Source organism: Pelodiscus sinensis, chromosome 12 (genome assembly GCF_052426305.1).
Source record: "Pelodiscus sinensis isolate ZL-2025 chromosome 12, ASM5242630v1, whole genome shotgun sequence".
Classification (NCBI taxonomy): domain Eukaryota; kingdom Metazoa; phylum Chordata; order Testudines; family Trionychidae; genus Pelodiscus; species Pelodiscus sinensis.
The window spans coordinates 4,634,328-4,649,314 of NC_143063.1; the positions used below are offsets into that span (position 1 = coordinate 4,634,328).

Sequence of the window (14,987 nt, forward strand, 5' to 3'; positions counted from 1 at the left end):
GATGGGGGAAACAGTTGACATGACTTTAGTAAGGCTTTTGCCATGACACTTCCATAAGTAAACTAGGGATATAAGGTCTAGATAAAATTATTGTCAAGTTACTCTGAGTACATCTGATTGAAACGTTGTACTCAGAGTGGTTATCAGTGGTTTGCTGTCAAATTGTGAGTGTTTATCTAATTGGGTATTACAGGGGTCCAGTACTAGTCAATATTTTCATTACTGACTTGGTTAATGGAGGAAAGAGTGTGCTTATAAAATTTGCAGATGACCCCAATCTGGGAGAGGTTTCAAGCACTTTGGAGGATCCATTTAAAATTCCAAGTGATCTTGACAAATTGAAGAATTGGTCTGAATTCAACAAGATTAAATTCAATAAGGACAAGAGCAAAGTACTATACTTAAGAAGGAAAAATCAAATGTGCAGCTACACAACAGAATAATTGTCTAGGTGGTGGTACTGATGAGAAGGGTTATAGTGTGCCACCAACTGAGTGAGTAGCTGCAAAAAAGGCAAATATAATTCTGGAATATATTAACAAGAGCGTTGTTACCTCCTGTGTCTTGCATCTTTATCAGGAGGCAAGAAAATGGCCTTAATTTGGATGATTGGGGATGCTGAAATTCAAATGTATGTTCCCCTTCTCTGCTGGGGATATATATTAATTCATTTGCTGGGTCACTGTCACAAGTAGAAGCAGAAATGGCTGCTGAACCCTTAGTATTGCATATGCATTTCTAGCTTGAGATGGTATGAAAAAAAATTCCCCTTCCCTTGAACTTGGTTGGCACAGACTCCTTGAGGAAGCAACTCTCAGACTTTGAGAGAAACTGAATTATGCTTAGAGAGGTGTAATTTCTTTATTCTCTGGTTAACATGCAGATATGGGAGCTCTCTGATTCCAGTACCAATGGAATTATCCTAGTTCTTAAAAGAAGGTAGCCCTCTGGATTAAGCAAAAATCCACATTTGTCATGGTGATTTTGGCTCTGATGTCTTCCTTTCTCAATCTGATGCTATCAGGTTCCGGGTTCCGGTGACATGGCAGAGTATGGAATCTCAGCTGGCCAGCGGGTGGCCGTGGTGTGGGATCGCTCCTCCCCTGTTGAAGGACTGAAGAATCTGGTGGATAAGATTCAAGCATTGGTGGGACCTGGGAGCCGTGTATGCGTGGAAAATATTGACCAACTGTCCCATTGTAAGAATGGGGCTCTGATTTCAAGCCGCGGTTGGGTTTAAGGGCAGTGTCGTGCTCTGTGGGTGTGTTAATGCAGTGTTTCTCAACACTCTGGGGGGGTACATCAATACAACTGACATTTGGAGAAAACTGAATTTTTGTTTTAAGTTTTACAGCATTTTATTATTTTTGTACTTTTTACACCCAAAAACTTCATCGCCCGCTCGGCTACGATTAAGTTGTTTAAACAAATGTGTTGCAATTTTTCTCACAATGATAGAAAAAACATTTGTGTGTCTGAAAACGAGTTACTGGGGGTATTTACAATTTTTTTTTTTTTTTTGAAAAAGGGATACTTTATTAAAAAAAGGTTGAGAAACACAGTGTTAATGAATATGAGCTACCATTTTCCATGATTTGTCACCCAAGGCATCTTTAAATATAAAAGTAGAAAATTATTTTGGGACTTACACTGCTAGTAGTATACAAGAAAGCTATTTGCCATAGTTAGGGTTCTACCAAATTCACCATCCATTTTGGAGAAGTTTATAGTCATGGGCTTTTAACAGTCATACATTTCATGATTTCAGTTATTTAAATCTGAAATGTCATGGTGTTGCAGTTGTAGGGTTGAGAGCCAAAAAGGAGTTTGGGGGGGGGGGATGGTGGTGGTGGTGGAAGGTCCCAAAGTTATTGTAGAGGGGGTTGTGGTACTACTACCAATACTTCTGTGCTGGCAGTGGCTTTGCCTGAGCAGCTGGAGAGCGGAAGCTGCTGGGATCCCAGCTCTGATGAGATGCAGAAGTAAGGGTGGCAGGGTATGGTACTGCTGCTGTTGGTGGTGCTGCCTCCAGAGATGGGTGCCTGGCCAATAGCCATTGCCCTGCAGCTGCCCAACTCTGAAGGCTGTGCAGAAGTAAGAGTGGCAATCTCACAACGCCCTTAAAATAACCTCGTGATCCACCCTGCAACACCCTTTTGTGTCAGGATCCCAATCTAAGAAACGCTGTTCTCCCCCACGAAATCTGAATGGCATAGGGTAAAAGCACTTACAGACCATTTCATAGTCATGGTATGTTTTTCATAGCCGTGGATTTGGTAAGGTCCCAACCATAATCATGCTTGTTTCATCACTGATGATTGTTCATGGATGCCATGTGGTGTGATTGTTACATGCATGTGTGAGAAGATCAGAGAGGGGATCGCTGGGAGGATAGACAAGTGTATTTTTTCTGTCCTTTCCTTCGCAGCAGCTCATACGGAGTCCAGCTTCGATGTGGTTCTGTCAGGCCTGGTACCAGGCAGTGTGACGTTGCACAGTGCAGAGGTACTGGCAGAAATAGCTCGAATACTCAAGCCAGGGGGTCGTGTCCTTCTGAAAGAACCAGTGGCTATGCAAACAGGTAAGAGCGAGTCCCTGTTCTTGCCCTGGATCTGAGGCAAGCTGAACACCTAAAAGCTTAGAATGTCAGTCAGTGTAAACTTAGTGTGTGACTCACTAACACATGCAGCAAGATGTGACCGTGTAGCTAAGGTTACACGCTCAGGTTAGAATCTGTGCTGATGACCACCTTGCAGCGAGCAGTGAGAGACTACTTTAGGCCTGTCAAGCGATTTAAAAACTGGGCAATAAACAATAAGAGAATAGCATTGATTTACATATTTTTGGATGTTTTCTACTTTTCAAATGTATTTCAGTTAGAACACAGAATACAAAGTGGACAGTGCTCACTTTATTTTTGATTACAAATGTTTGCACTGTAAAAAACCAAGTAATTTTTCAGTTCACCTGCTACCAGTCCTGTAGTGCAATCTCAGAAAGTTGAAGTTACACATGTAGAATTATGTACCAAAAAACCTGAATTCAAAAATAAAAAATGTAGAGCAGGTGTGGGGAACCTCAGGCCCAGGCCCTGGCTTGCCTGGATCTGGTCCCCAAGGCTCAGGGCTCCCCTCCAGGATTGGAGACCCCGTGCTGGCACTCCAGTCCCCCCACTGACCCACCGTGGGGCTGAAGCGCACAAAATCTACTAGGCTGAGTCCCCTTATGTTCTGCTGAATATGGGTTTCTCAGTTGGGGACCACGTTGGTGTTTGTTTTTGTTTTGCTGCTTGCTTGTCTGCAGTCCTCCAACTGATCTTTCTGTGGGTCAGTGGCTGCTGACCCAAAAAAGGTTCCCCACCCTTGTTTTAGAGCCTACAGGTCCAGTCAGTCCTATTTCTTGTTCAGCCAATCACTCAGACAAACAAGTTTGGTTATGATTTGCAAGAGATAATGCTGCTCATTTCTTGATTACAATATCATCTGAAGATGAGAACAGGCATTCACACAAGAACATGAGAATGGCCGTACTGGGTCAGATCAAAGATCTATCTAGCCTAGTATCCTGTCTCTGACAGTGGCCAATGTCAGGTGCCCCAGAGTGAATGAACAGAAGAGGTAATCATCAAGTGATCCATGCCCAGCTTCTGACAAACAGACTACGGACACCATTCCTGCCCACCCTAGCTAATAGCCACTAATGGACCTATTCTCCGTGAATTTATCTAGTTCTTTTTTGAATCTTGTTAAAGCCCTGGCCTTCACAACCTCTTCTGGCAAGGAGTTCCACAGATTGACTAGGCATTGTATGAAATACTTCCTTTTGTATTTCAAGACTGCCACACCCCTGGCGTTGTTCAGATTCCACCACCTAGCCCAGGTGTCAGCTGGCTGGGCCATGCCTCCACGCCTTCCCTCAGGGACCATCCCCCACTGGGCCCTGCAGACAATCACACACTGAGTCTCTGCAGACCAGCATAGGGCAGTAGGGGTCACACACAGCACAATACAGAAACCAGTGAATGCCAAACCAGAGTGGATCCAGAGCCACAAGCATGTACAGCATACCCCCTACGTCACAAGGGGACCTTCCCTCATGTCCCATGACAGCAAGGCACTGTTGTAGCTGGCGGCACAAGATATTTGTGTCAGATCCACTAAAGATGCATGTATCCCTTCAAGCTTCAGCCACTTCCAGAGGACATGCCGATGACGGGTACTGGCTGATACATGTACATTTTCATCAGCTGAGTCAGATGCCACCAACCGAAGGTTATAATTTTCTTTTTGGGTGGTCTGATTCTTTAGTTTCCACATCAGAGTGTTGCTCTTTGAATACGTCTGAAAGCACGCTACATTTCTTATCTCCTCCGATTTTGGATGGCACTTCTCATTCTTAATCCTTGGATCAAGTGCTATAGCTATTTTTAGAAATCCCAGCTTGGTACCATCTTTGCATTTTGTCAGATCTGCTGTAAAAATGTTCTTAAAACAAATACGTGCTGGGTCATCATCCAAGACTGCTGTCTCATGAAATTCATGGCTGAATGCAAGTAAAACAGAGCAGGAGTCATACAGTTCTCCCCCAAGGATTTCAGTCAAAAATTAACTTACTTGTTTTAATGAGCATCATCAGCATGGAAGTGTGTCCTCTAGACTGATGACTGGAGCATGAAGGGGCATATGAATGTTTAATATACTTGGCACATAAGTACCTTGCAGCGCTGGCTACAAAAGTGCCCTGTGAACCTATTCTCATTTCAGGTGATATTGCAGACAAGAAGGCGGCAGTATTATCTTCCATAAGCATAAAGCAACTTGTTTGTCTTAGTGCAGGGGTGGCCAACCTGTGGCTCCCGAGCCACACGTGGCTCTTCACAAGTTAATAGGCGGCTCCTTACATAAGTACCAAATCCAGCGCCGGAGCTACAGGTGCCAACTTTCCACTGCGGAGGAGGGTGCTCACTGTTCAACTCCCAGCTCTGCCCTAGGTGCTATCCCCTTCCACTCTTTCCCCCTAAGATCCTTCCACTTCCTACCCTCTCCACTGCGCCTGTCACACACATGCTTCCCCCTTCCAGAGTCTCCCACTGAGAGAGCTGATCACAGTGGGCAGGAGGAAAAGGAGAAGAGGCACTGACCGGTGGGGCTGCCAGTGCATGGGATGTGCCGAGTGAGATTTAGTTGGGATTGGTCCAGCCTTGCGGAGGGGGATGGACTTGATGACCTCCTGAAGTCTCTTCCAGCTCTTATGATTCTATGGTGGTAGGAGATGATCAGGGCTGGTGACATATAACTGCTGCTCTTTGGCAATGTGCACTGGTAAATTCTGACTCCTCAGGTTTAGGTTGGCAACCTCTGCCTTAGTAATAAGCTGACCAGGAAGTAGGACTGAGTAGACTTGTCTGCTCTAAAGTTTTACATTTTGTTTTAATTTTTGAGTGAACTTACGTAACATTTTTCTACATTTGTAAATTGCACTTTCAGGATAAAGAGTTTTCATTATGTATGAGGTGAATTGAAAGATACTAAATCTATTATTTTTACAGTGCAAATATTTGTAATAAAATACTAAGTGAGCACGGTACACTTGGTATTCTGTATAGTAGTAAAATCAGTATATTTCAAAATGTATAAACACTCAAAATAGTTAATAAATTTCAGTTAGCATTTTATTGCTTCACTGTGCAGTTAATTGCAATTCATTTTTTGAGTTAATCATGTGAGTTAACTTCAGTTAACAGCTCTGTTCTTGTGAGTTTACTGAGAGCTATGCTTAGTGGGTGCACAGAGCTGATTAGTTTGTAATGACTTGTGTTTTTGGGGCCTCTGTGAAAGTAAAATTAGGTCTTGAACTCTTAGTGTCTGGGATCACCTTTTACTCTGTAGTGTCTCGCAGTGGGGCTTTGATCTTTAAGCAAATATTGAAAGGTTCCAATCATCTAAATAAGGAGGGAGACAGTACAGGTGCTCTATCACAATTTACAAAAGACATGAATGGAGTCGTCTTAGTAGGTAATGTCAGGTACCCAAAGGAAAACACGGGGCCCGCACATGCTAATTAAATTAGTCGGTGTAAGACCTTCTGCCTTCTGGAATGAGCTCTTTAATGTATATTTTTAAACTTTAGCCATCTTAGGACTTCGTATTTTTGAAGACTTCCGTGAGCCTGTTTGAAGTGGGAGTGCCCATTTTTCTTGGCTATTGGGGAAGCTTTCATGGCCTTAATGTATTTGTCAAGAGCATAGTTTTGAACTACTTAACAATCTGAGTTGCAGAGCCTGCTTGAATGAACCTCTGATTTCCACAATGCACCTGGAGTGCTTAGGAAAGAAGCATGTAAACAGAGGGATTAGCTGGAATGCCACTTTCTAAAGCACAGTCAGTCCTTTCACGTTCTAAACACCACATCTGGCTCTTAACAACGAGCTTTGTTGTGTGTTCCTTGTCACAATTCCCAGGTGACAACAGCCGGATCAAGACCGCAGCCAGACTCCCCACAGCTCTGACACTCTCTGGGCTGGTGGACGTGAAGGAGGTATGTGTAGATGTGCCCTAACCACCTCGAGGGAGCCCCCGTTTCAGGACTGTTTTAAGTGGAGTCCAGGCTTCCAAAAGGGTTGCTGGTTCTTCGCTACCCTGCCGTGTTTCGGGTAATGCAGCAGCACAACCAGGACTCTTAGTACGGCATGAATAAGAGTTTATTCCATGCACCTTCAAATGACCAGTGGCAGTGAGCCATGCAGTATCACCGCTGTCCAACAGCCGGCTCTGGGATCCACTGTGTGCAGGCGGGGAGAATGAGCCGGTGTGAAGCTCAACGCAGTGTCCTGAGACAGAGGCAAATCCTTTGCTATCTGCGATGATGTTGCCACACAGGGCACTGAAATAAGGGTTAACACGCACTGTGTCTTGCCTTCCAGCTGCAGAAGCAGCCGTTAAGCCCTGAGGAGGCCCACTCAGCCCAAGAGCATCTGGGTTACCAAGGCAATGACCTTGTGTCTGTTCAAATGGAAGGCAAGAAACCCAGCTTTGAAGTGGGCTCCTCACATCAGCTCAAACTTTCCTTTGCTAAGAAGTCTGCTCCGTCAGGTAAGGGAAAGGGTTGGCTGGTGTATGTGCGGGGGGTATGGGAAGAGAGGAGACTAAGGGGGGATACGATAGAGGTCTATGAAATCATGAGTGGTGTGGAGAAAGTGAATAAGGAAAAGTTATTTACTTGTTCCCATAATAGAAGAACTAGGAGCCACTGAATGAAACTAATGGGCAGCAGGTTTAAAATAAATAAAAGGAAGTTCTTCTTCACACAGCGCATAGTCAATCTGTGGAACTCCTTGCCTGAGGAGGCTGTGAAGGCTAGGACTATACCAGGGTTTAAAAGAGAACTAGATAAATTCATGGAGGTTAAGTCCATAAATGGCTATTAGCCAGGATGGGTAAGGAATGGTGTCCCCAGCCTCTGTTTGTCAGAGGGTGGAGATGGATGGCAGGAGAGAGATCGCTTGATCATTACCTGTTGGATTCACTCCCTCTGGGGCACCTGGCATTGGCCACTGTCGGCAGACAAGGTACTGGGCTAGATGGACCTTTGGTCTGACCCAGTGTGGCCATTCTTATGTTCTTATGATGTATAAACTCCCACCGCTTTTCAGTGGAGAGCATAATAATTGTGAATGCTTAATAAGAACGTCTGTGTTAACAGCCACTCTATCTATTGGCGACTTCCAGTACTGTTTCAAAGGTTCACAACAAAGCCCAGGATGAGGGAAGCCTGTGTCCTTTCCTGTTATGCGGTAATGCACACCGAGAGCTGCAAAAGGATTTTCAGAGTGTTTTTTATTTTTTTTAACCTTTATTAGAAACACCAGGCAATCCAGTTGTTTGTTCTTCCTATGTGCCAGGGTGCTATGCAAGATCTTTGAAGGATATAAATGGTTCCAGAGTGTCCACGCTATATATCCAGTATATGTTCCAAAAAAGTGAACATTTAGGGTGTGTCTAGACCAGGGGTTCCCAAACTTTTTGACACGGGGACCAGTAAATCCATTCACGAATTTTTGGAGGACCGGTAATGTTCATTTGCATATTTGCATATTCATTAATCAAATGATGAATATTCAAATAAGTTGTTTCTGGTCCTCCCAAAACCCCCAGTGCCAGCTTTAGCAAAGCTTTTGATATGGTCACCCACAATATTCTTGCCAGCAAGTTAAGAAATATGGATTGGATAAATGGACTAAGACAGACAGAAATCTGGTTAGACCAGGGTTTCCCAAACTTTTTACTTTAGTTGGAACCCTTTTTTTCCAATACTGCTTTTTGCAGCCCAAAAATATAAACACATAAAAAACAAACTGAGAAAATACCAGACATAGAACATGTCTGGTATTTTCTCAGGAGGTAAGTTGTATTATTACTAGATGTATCAGTTTGTAGTTTCGAACTGCCTGGCTGGTAAATGTGCTCAGGCTGCACGAGTGTGTCTACCAGCCAGACAGTTCGCGACTACTCGAGGGGTTTGTGTGTGTGTGGGGGGTGGGAGGGACAATAGAATCCCCAGGCTGGACTAACTCATGTGGGGGGTAAGAGGGGAACAGGGGCAGCGTCCCAAGATCTACATATGGCCAGGTCAGTCCCACTCCCCGCAGGCAGATTCCTTCCTCCCCCCTGCTCTCCCCGCTGTGCCACTGGCCAGCCCCACTTCCCTTAACCCCCTCCCAGGCAGCCAGGTCCACTTCTCCTCCCAATCTCCCTTGGCCAGCCCCACTGCCTGCATCCAGCCCTCCTTCCAGAGGCCGCTTCTTCTCCCCGCCCCCATCTTCCCCGGCCAGCTCCCTGCCCCCAACCTCGCACCCCCCAGCAGCCCTGCTTCCACCGGCCTCCCAGTCTCCCCAGCCTGCCCCGATTCCCCCATCCAGTGCTGCTTCCAGTGGCCAGCTCTCCCCTCCTCCTCACCCCAGAATCCCCTGGCACCTGCACCTTCCCTTAGCCCTGCACTCTCCTGGTGCCTCCCCCTTCCCTTACTGCCCCTGCCCCCTTTGCCCTCTCTTTCCCTGATACCCACCCCCTCAGCACTCTCTGCCCCATCCTCTCCTGCCCCTCTGTGCCCTCACACATCACTTGCTCCATCCCCACCCCTTCTTTCAAGCTTTCTCCCAGCACCTCCTCCTCCAGCCCCCAATGCACTTTCCCTCTCCTCTCCCAGTATCACCCTGTCCCCCCTCCCACTGACATCTCCCTTCCTGCCCTTTCCCTCATTGTCTGCACTTGGCCCCCTGGCATTTGTCTGTCTCTCCTGCACCCTGTCCCTTGGGGCCTTCCCCTCCCAAGCCCCTTCTCCTTCCACTCCTCCCCCTCTGCGCAAGCCCGCCACCACCGCCTCCTCCTCCTCGCCTCCGCCCAAGCCTGTTCCCTACCTTCTGCCTTCCACATTGCGGGGCCGGAAGCCGCCCGAGCCAGCGTGGCCCCGCCACGTGCCTCCGAAGACTTTTAAAATCTCGGGGCGTGACGTCACGTCACATCAAGCCCGGGCGTCCTCCCCACCCACATGAAACACCGCACATGGGTAGCAGCAGGTGGTGAGGAGGAGCCGCGCATGGCGGGGACACTCTGGGGGCGGGGTGGGAGGACACGCGGGGGGGGGGGGGGGGGCGCGCCAGGCTGAACCTGGGGAGAGACCCACCTGGCACTTCCGGGTTCAGGGGCGCGGGGCCCGAATCAGCCTGAGGCCGGCCCTGCCGGCAGTCACCAGCCATGCTGAGGTCCGGTATTTTTTTCCCACGGCCCGGTACCGGGCCGCGGCCTATAGTTTGGGAAACGCTGGTCTAGACTACAGGGTTTTTTGAAAAAAGTGGCCTTTTTTCGAAAAAACTTCCCCTGCGTCTAGACTGCTGCTGCGTTCTTTTGAAAGTACATCAAAAGAACACGGCAGTTTTTTTGACCGTGGAAAACCTCGTTTTACGAGGAATACTGCCTTTTTTCAAAGTGCTCTTTTGAAAAAAGGCACTATGTCATGCAAACTGTGCTTTTTTGAGAGCATCCAGACTGTCTGGGTGCTCTCTCTTGAAAAAGTGGCTTGTTTTTTTTTAAAGTACTGGCTGTAGTCTAGACGCTCTTTTTTGAAAGAGACTTTTTTGAAAGTATCTTTCGAAAGAGGCTTGTAGTCTAGACATACCCATAGTGAAAGGACATAAAGCAGGGAATTTTTTCCCCGCGGATGACTTCCGTTTGTACGAATGGGCCCCTTTTTTTTTGTGCGACAGAAGAGTGAGGAATGAGAGGACTTGAAATGGAACAGTTCCCACAAGTGTCAACGATGCTAGTGTGCAACCAGTGTATAGGGGCAACTTACAGTGGGGATGCCCTGTATTAAATTACAGCTGGAAATACGGCAGTCTTGGCTCTCAGCATCAGTGCCCGCTCGGCTATGACTGCATTTCAAAGAAAGCGAGAAATGAAAGAGGTGAACATATTATGAAGATATGCAGTTTCCATAAATGACATCTCATTCTGGTGTTAAAAACGGCTAAGCTGGGAAGGATATTGTCACTTCTTTTTTTCATAGCTGATCTTTGCTGAAAGAGGAGGTGGCATGAACAGAGGATTCCATGCACAGATTTAAAGATGGATTTGAGTGAGCGAGCAGGTGCTTGGTTTCTGAGAGCAGTAACTTTTTTCCATAGGGAGGGTGCAGGGTGATAAAAGGCACCACAGTACAAGGTGATGATGGAACCGTTTCCTTGCAAGGTTAGGCGTGGTTCATACTGTGTGTGATCATTTGGTTCCAGGCAAACCTGCTGTGGACCCCACTGCTGCAAAACTCTGGACGCTCTCTGCCAATGATATGGATGATGAGGGAATGGTAAGTTGTGTTTTTGTTTTCCACGCAAAACTTAGAAGTTTTCTGAACTTTCACTCATGGTACTTTACTGATGAGCTGGTGGAGAGAGAACCACGTGGAAAAATTCCTCTAATACTACGGGGGTTGATTGCATGGAGCATAATTCTAACATGATACCAGAGATTGTCCTTTCTTTGACTTTCACGCTGCTCATGTCTCTATTCCCTGTTGAGCCAGATTCCTACTTTTGTTGTTTTCTTCCTCCATGTTGTCTCTTTCAGGATCTCCTGGACTCAGATGAGCTGCTAGACTCTGAGGATCTGAGGAAGCCAGATCCATCTTCCCTCAGAGCTCCATCCTGTAAGGAAGCGGGTAAAAAGAGAGCCTGCAAGAACTGGTGAGTACGAGACTTGATGTACTGGTGAATGCGCAGATTTCACATCAGATTTAACCGTTGCTCTTTGGAAAGCACCCGGCTATGGTGCTGCTTCACCAAAGAATTATTCGTTTTGCTTGTTTTTATCCTTAGTGCATGTAGGTCCATATCTCAGTACTTAGTTCTAAAAATACATTCAGAAATTTGTAAGCCAGATGAATATTTGTGGGGGGAATTTTTAAAAACGGAATTCTAGTGTGTAAACCTTTCTTTTAAATTTTGTCAAGGGCTTGTGTGTATTAATAAAAATTGGAGTCCAGCAACTAGAGAATCAGTTTAGCTTAATTTTAATTTTTTTTAAGGCAGCCTTAAATGGCATTTAAGTGAATCTATATTAAGAGTGTATCCTGGTGTAACTAGACTGGGTTCACCTCAGGTTTACTTACATCCCAGGCATAAATGTTCCCGCTATTAGATGATTAGTCTTCCCCCAATACACAGATTCACTTGAGGCTCACCCTTGATTTCTCTTTAAAACTGTGGCTCTTCCTCACATTTCTTCCAGAGCATTATGGCATGCAGGTTTTAAAATGAGAGTTTGGTATTTGATAGCATTTCCCCATGTGCTTAATTGGGACATATTACATGGTCCTAAAGGCTATGGGGAAAATAAAGGTGTGAGAGAGGGTAGGGTGTCCATGTGTATGAGTGCACGTGCACTAAAGTCCATTGTGTGGAATGATCTTTTGGGCTGAGATCGTATCTGGTGGAGGCCTGAGAGAGAAATGATAGAGGGTGGAATGGGTAGAGTCAATGGCTAAGTCCATTGCAAACAGGTTTAGGACAAGTCCAGTTTCTTCCGCAGCACGTGTGGTCTCGCAGAGGAGCTGGCTCAGGAGAAGAAGGAGAGCTTGCAGCCCAAATCTGCTTGTGGAAATGTAAATATCCTTCAGTCTATCCTGGGAAACACGGTATTCTTATCTGTGAACTAATTTGAAAAAATACAGTAATTTCTTGTGCATTATTGATTGCTACCGTTTATGGGCTGACTGTATTAAATAGTATTTTTGTCCGAGAAGCAATCATGCTATCTTTGCAGGGCTATCCGATTTTGTCATAATTGGTTTCGGTGGGTGTAATTCTTGCTCTGCGCACATTCCCCCCTCTCTAATGAGAGCTAGACCAAAGCCTCCCACTTTCCTATACTTTTGATTCCCATTCATGACCTCCCTGAGCTGAATTTGAATCCATTAAGCTGCTCAGTATTTGCTAGAATGTCTCCTCTGCCCAAAGCCATCTTTGTTCATTCAGAAAATCCCATTCTGCTTTGGTTTGGAGAAACTGAAGGCCCTCAGAGTTGGATGTTAGAACAGCTAAGTGTTAGCCCTCCTGTGGGGACGCTGCGGGAAAACTCCTTCCTTGTTCATTCAGTTCTGGGCTACTTCAGACTCAGTCAAGACATAACTAAGTTTGCACTGATTGCGGGAGGCTGAATGTAGATTCTTTCTGTGCTGGTTTCATCTCTGGGGGGCAGATCGGTTTGCCCTGGCAGAGTTACATTTCCTGTTGGAAAGAGAACTGAACTCATGAAGCTTTGCCTTTTGTTTGTGTCTGACCTTGGGAGCAAGCTGATGTTTTTGTGATTCTCTCTTTTGCAGTGTTACCTGGGTGATGCATTCCGCTGTGCCAGCTGCCCCTACATGGGGATGCCAGCCTTTAAACCTGGAGAGAAGATACTCCTGGCGGAGAGCAATCTTCATGATGCCTAAGAGGGGACGTTACGGAGACCCCACTGAAGCACAGCAGTTCCATAGCTCACTGGCTTCAGTGCTTACGTGCCCCATCTCCTTAAATTCTCTCTCCAGGAAATGCTTCCATATGGGAAGGGGAGGAGGAGTGGGGTGGGGTGGGGTGGGCTGGGATATTGAGGGTCCATGGTGCTGCAGTGAACTAAAAATGTGAGTTCATCAGACTTGATTAACTTTTGGGTAACTGATAATCTTCCGTGAGGATTGGTCTCCTATCATGTACATAGTACAGACTCTGCTAGTGCTAGGGTTTTCAAATGTATGTGGCTATATGCTGGCAGGTCCTGGCTGTCATAGCACATGCTAGTGGGAATGTGAGAGTTTGCTTAGTCATTTCTCAAGTCTCTTGAGGCGACACTTCTCTCCTGCTCTCTTCTGGAGGCTTGAATCGAGAGCGGGTTTGTCAGCCCATACCATGTACACCAAGGCCTCCATTGGAACTCTTCACAAAGAGAATCCAATGAAAATCCCTTGCAGAGTTGAGCAAACACGATAGGTTTCCAAGTGTCTCGGAAAGCTGCTAGTGGTAAAACTTGCTCTCTTCCCCTGCCCCCTTCCCTGTTCCCTCTGCTTCCAGGAAAAGGGGGAAAAAGTTTTGTTCAAGCAGCTTGAAACTATATGTCATCTCTTCTTTGCCTCCCCTTCTTCCATCCAATATGCTTTGGAAACGTAAGGGTTAATCCTAGTGAATATCTTAGTCTAGCTAAAGAGAGGAGAGTTAGCTATAATTAAGGCTTAGCAATAACTATTGAATTATGCTAATGTTGGGGTGCTATGTGCCACCACCTCCTTCCCCTACCCCCTGAAAGAATGACCTTTGACAAGTGCTTGAGTATTTATTTATCTGCCCAGTGTTACAGTGGAAAATGTTTTCAGGGTTGTGACTGACCTCCCCACCCTGCAGCTTCCGAACCTTTCCTGAAAAGTTTCCTGTTCACCAGGTTTATTTCCCTTGGTTTCCCACCTCACAGTCCGTTTCAACACTTTCATGTATAAAAATGGAATCATCCTATTTAGAGCCACCTTGGTATGGAATTCAGCTTCCCATTTGTCATCACCCTGCACTGATGTGAAATAAGCTCATGTAGTGGGTTAGGGTTAAGGGATCTTCTGGTTTTAAAGGCTGGGACCAGTAATAAAGCTTTTGTTCAAAATTAGTCGTCTTGGAGTTCTAAGTGAGGTTTAAATCTCTTCCTTGATTCTCGGCTGATTCTTGTTGGCTTGACTTTGATCTGCCTAGAGACAGCACACGCTAGCCTTCCCCCGACAGTAACTGTTCCAGCAAAAACTATGCCCACACATGTTTCATGATATTCAGCGTAGGAAAGAACACAATGCAGATTTCCACAAGAAATACTAAACTTCCTCCACTGGATTTCTTGAGGTAAATACAAAACATAGAAAAACCTTCCAGGTGAGTGTAAAAGCTGTGACAGTTGCCTAGGATGCCAGCTGGCAACGGGCTGTGGATGCTGAAGGGTTTCCTGGAACAGCTTCCTAGCTCTACTGGTGGAAACGGTTCTGTCGAGTTTTGTAATAACTCCAAAGGAAACACTGTTCTCTTGGGGTTTTCCCTGGGCTTATCTAACTTGCCAACAGCCTAAATGCTCCTACGTCTTCAGAGTCTGGGAAAAGGAGAGGAACCCCCCCCCCCCCCATTTTCTAAAGGGTATTTTCTTTCAAAGTGACAGCGCTTGATAGTTGTCTTGGGTTAGAGCCTGTGAGGCTAAGGTGCACGCGGTGGTTTCAACCAGCCCTGAGCGTATTTCCCTGTGGTGACTGTGGGACAGCTGGTGTCGTTATTCGCATTCAAGCAAGTTCAATGGCAGTGGATCAGAACTAGGCTGTGCAAATGTTCAAATCCACATCAAGCAGCCTGAGCCATGTTAGGAAGAAATTCTGTGTCGCTGGATTCTTTTTCTTTACCCTTTCCTTAGGGCTCACCGGGGGAGAGGCGAAACACA

The 14,987-nt window shown here is 46.0% G+C and overlaps 1 protein-coding gene across 2 annotated transcripts in view; it reads left to right on the forward strand.

The window, feature by feature from the left end:
• Nucleotides 1–14,177, forward strand: part of CIAPIN1 (cytokine induced apoptosis inhibitor 1) — a 20,216-nt gene extending 6,039 nt beyond the window's left edge. For both annotated transcript variants that reach the window (XM_089781426.1, XM_006117185.5), the window contains 8 exons: nucleotides 1,025–1,199; nucleotides 2,429–2,581; nucleotides 6,461–6,537; nucleotides 6,923–7,091; nucleotides 10,787–10,860; nucleotides 11,121–11,236; nucleotides 12,081–12,153; nucleotides 12,874–14,177. In XM_089781426.1, the coding sequence (XP_089637552.1) occupies nucleotides 1,043–1,199; nucleotides 2,429–2,581; nucleotides 6,461–6,537; nucleotides 6,923–7,091; nucleotides 10,787–10,860; nucleotides 11,121–11,236; nucleotides 12,081–12,153; nucleotides 12,874–12,984 (930 nt within the window). In that variant the 5' untranslated portion in view covers nucleotides 1,025–1,042 and the 3' untranslated portion in view covers nucleotides 12,985–14,177. The remainder of the gene's footprint in view (nucleotides 1–1,024; nucleotides 1,200–2,428; nucleotides 2,582–6,460; nucleotides 6,538–6,922; nucleotides 7,092–10,786; nucleotides 10,861–11,120; nucleotides 11,237–12,080; nucleotides 12,154–12,873) is intronic.
• The last annotated feature ends 810 nt before the right edge of the window (nucleotides 14,178–14,987 follow it).